Consider the following 2,561-nt stretch of genomic DNA (forward strand, 5'->3'; position numbering starts at 1 on the left):
TCAAGGTAGCACTATGGAGTGGTGCTCTATTGTATTGTCCCTTACTATTGATAATAGCACCATGATCTAAAAGTAACTTAACAATCTTCAGATTTCCCTTTGATACTGCATCATGTAATGGAGTGTCATTATACTTATCTCTAATATCTACACTTGCGTTCCTCTCCAACAATAAATTAACCATAGCTTCGTTTCCCTTCCTGACAGCGTAATGTAGAGTTGTGGATCCTATATTTCCTTTAGCATTGATAACAGTGCCATGATCCAGAAGTTTCTTGACAATATTTAATTTATTATTAAATGTTGCATAGTGTATGGGAGCGTCATTGTTAACGTCTCTTATATCCACACTTGCGTTCCTCTCCAGCAATAAATCAACAATATCCTCGTAGCCCTTCCAGGCAGCAAGATGCAATGGTGTTTTACTGTAATTTCCTCTACTATTGATAATAGCACCGTGATCTAAAAGTACTTTGACAATCCTCAGATTTCCATTAGATACTGCACCATGTAATGGAGTGTCATTAAACTTGTCTCTAACATCTACACTTGCATTTCTATCCAACAGTAAATTAACAACAGTTTCGTAGCCCTTCCTAGCAGAAATATGCAGAGGCGTGGCTCCAATATTATTAGTGCTATTGATCCCATCACCGTGTTTGAGAAGTTGAGTAATTTCATTGAGATTTCCGGTTCTAAAGGCCTGATCTAAAAGAGTACCGTTATCTAGTTCAGAGTTTCTTCTTAATCTTTGACCAAGTACCTTTCTATTGTCAATCATGACTTTGATGTCCACGCCAAATGATGTCGCTTCTCTTAGGAGATCCCGTGCTCTACCTGAATATTCCTCATCTCCCTCTTCTACCTGAAATCATGAATAGTCGAATTAATATAAATCAATATTTTTTAGTAATTGAAGTTTTTAATTAAGATTTTGTTCAAATTGGTCATTAATCTTTCGAACGAGTTGAGGAGTTTATGTACCTCGGATCACAAATTAATGGCACTAATGACGTTTCGGTCGAGATAAGGAGACGAATAGCATCGGCCAATGGGTGTTTTTTTGGATTGCGTCGGCACTTTGGTAGTAGCTCACTATCAAAATCCACGAGAACTAGATTGTACAAAACGTTAGTTCGACTAGTGCTGGTCTATGCCCCGGAAACTTAGGCACTTTCGAAGGCCGATGAAAGAGATCTTCAAACATTTGAGAGAAAGATACTCCGACGCATCTACGGCCCAGTAAAGGATGGTTCAGCTTGAAGAAGACGCACGAATAGGGAAATCTACTTGTTAATTGGTGAGCCTAATGTTGGAAAAATTGTGAGAATTGGTTGGCTGCGTTGGTCTTCGATGGTTGGATGGTGTTAAAGGGGATTCAAGTACCCTGCTGGGAGTGAGGAATTGGAGAGCAGCTGCACTTAACACATTAAACTGTTGGAAGCTGCTTGAGGAGGCCAAAACCGAGTAATGAGTTGTCGCGCCGATTGATGATAATGAAGAAGACGTTTTTAGGAATATTTGATTCTCAATAGCAGACTTCAAAGTTCTTAACAGAATGTTTGTGTAAATTCTTTTTTTATAACTATAATATTGGCATTAAGTTATGGTCAGTGATCGATGGTTGGAAGTAAAACATGATAACTAACCAAAATGGCCACCGACATAATCTGATTTTTAATGATAAGAATTTTCAATCTAGTATTTTCGATTTCAGTAATAGTTCTGACAAGAAATCTTTTGGTGATAGCGATGCTGAAGATCCTTATGTTTATGGTTTGATATATGAGTGCAAACAAGTCGGATCCAAATCTCCTTAAAAAATGTCTGTACTTCTGGACCTATTTAAAGTAAGAAATGGTCTACTATACTGAGACGTTTCACAGCCTCCTCGTCATTTAACCTTTTTCGCGCCGGTAAACATTTTATTTCTTTAGTTCCTCTTCTTTTATTTATATTAAAGATGGAAATTTTTTTTATTTTTGTTTTATACATTTAACAATAAAGAATCAATCTATTAATTAGTTTACTTTTGTTAATGTGATTAATGCAATGTAATGGTATATTGCAATGCTATGTATCGATGCTTTAACCATTCCGATATGACAATTGTCTCTGAGCGATATAGCTACAGCTTTGTCTATACCTATTCCAGGAATGATACCTGTCAACACAGGAACACCCTTCCCAAGCAGTTAATGGATACAAGATTTTAAAGGATCAAAAGCCATAGCAAGGTAGTACACACCAGTAGTATACACATGTACCAAACACTGTGACTCATTCTTCTTGGGTGTGGCTAATGAAAGCCAATGAGAAATAAGATTCTGAAAAGGTAACGCCCCTACGAACGAGAGGGGAACTGGTCAGCAGAGAAGCGGTCACAGAACACAGAAGTAAGGAGACTGGCTAGAGAAGAGGATAAACCCGACCTAAAACCTGGGAAACCCGACCTACAACCTGGGAACCCTACCTCAACCCGCTGAAGCCCAGGCTGCTGCAGGACATTATTTTATAAATTTTTAATATTTTTTTTTTATTATTTATTTATTGTAATTTAC

At 37.5% G+C, this 2,561-nt stretch overlaps 1 protein-coding gene across 1 annotated transcript in view; it reads right to left on the bottom strand.

Annotated features, from left to right (window-relative positions):
• Positions 1-4: 4 nt before the first annotated feature.
• LOC106688465 (putative ankyrin repeat protein RF_0381) overlaps positions 5-2,561 on the bottom strand; it is a gene marked incomplete at its 3' end in the record, with an annotated part of 8,479 nt that continues 5,922 nt past the window's right edge. The window contains exon 2 of the mRNA XM_024363990.2: positions 5-865. Within this exon, the coding sequence (XP_024219758.2) occupies positions 5-865 (861 nt within the window). The remainder of the gene's footprint in view (positions 866-2,561) is intronic.

This window comes from Halyomorpha halys, unplaced genomic scaffold (genome assembly GCF_000696795.3).
Source record: "Halyomorpha halys isolate HHAL.00 unplaced genomic scaffold, Hhal_1.1 Scaffold1132.1, whole genome shotgun sequence".
NCBI lineage: Eukaryota > Metazoa > Arthropoda > Insecta > Hemiptera > Pentatomidae > Halyomorpha > Halyomorpha halys.